Here is a 652-nt window from a genome sequence, read left to right as displayed (position 1 = left end):
AGGTCGGTCGCGTCGTCTCCCTCAGTAAGCCTCGCCTCTCCTGGACACCGAGACTGCCTTGTTGCCTTCCTCCTTCTTGAGCTTTCGTCTCCGTAGCTGGCTGTCGAGGGGACGGTTTAGACTGTGTTTGACAGAGCAAAAAATGGCTTTTGTGAGATTGCATAAATATTTGGTGCCAGGAACGTAGGAGGTCCAAGCTGCCAAGAGCTGTGATACTTGCTGGCAAATTCAGGCTGCTGAACTGCCCGCGGCTGCGTTCTGTGTGTTGCCCAAACCCCCTCCTGGAGCCAGAAGAGGAACCATGTGTGCTGTGTGTTTTCCCAGGGGCCGAAAGGCCACAGTCCCTGGACCGGTGTCTCTCAGTTCCTGCAGACATCTCGGAAGATCATCCAGTTTGCATCAGGGAAGGAACCCGAGCCAGAAGACACTGTCATCTACGTGGCCGGAGCCTTTGACCTGTTCCGTATCCTTGACTCTTCTGTCAAGAAAGTAGCATTGGTCTTTTTTTTCCTTTTCTGTAGTTGTGCAAGCGAGGGAGGAGGCAGGACTGGCAGTTCCTTAGTCACAGGGCACTGTCACAGCGCACTGTCACAGCAGCCACAACTCTCTCTAGAGAGGAGCTATAGCTCCTTTCTGTGGCTGGTGGGGGGGT

At 54.1% G+C, this 652-nt stretch overlaps 1 protein-coding gene across 2 annotated transcripts in view; it reads left to right on the top strand.

Moving 5' to 3' along the window:
* Positions 1 to 652, top strand: part of PCYT2 (phosphate cytidylyltransferase 2, ethanolamine) — a 9,822-nt gene that overhangs the window by 5,957 nt on the left and 3,213 nt on the right. For both annotated transcript variants that reach the window (XM_010145615.1, XM_010145622.1), the window contains one exon: positions 325 to 463. In XM_010145615.1, the coding sequence (XP_010143917.1) occupies positions 325 to 463 (139 nt within the window). The remainder of the gene's footprint in view (positions 1 to 324; positions 464 to 652) is intronic.

The sequence above is a fragment of the Buceros rhinoceros genome, unplaced genomic scaffold (genome assembly GCF_000710305.1).
Source record: "Buceros rhinoceros silvestris isolate BGI_N320 unplaced genomic scaffold, ASM71030v1 scaffold30140, whole genome shotgun sequence".
Lineage (NCBI taxonomy): Eukaryota > Metazoa > Chordata > Aves > Bucerotiformes > Bucerotidae > Buceros > Buceros rhinoceros.
The sequence above is the reverse complement of the archived record's forward strand: the minus strand, read 5'-3'. Positions and strand labels throughout refer to the sequence as shown.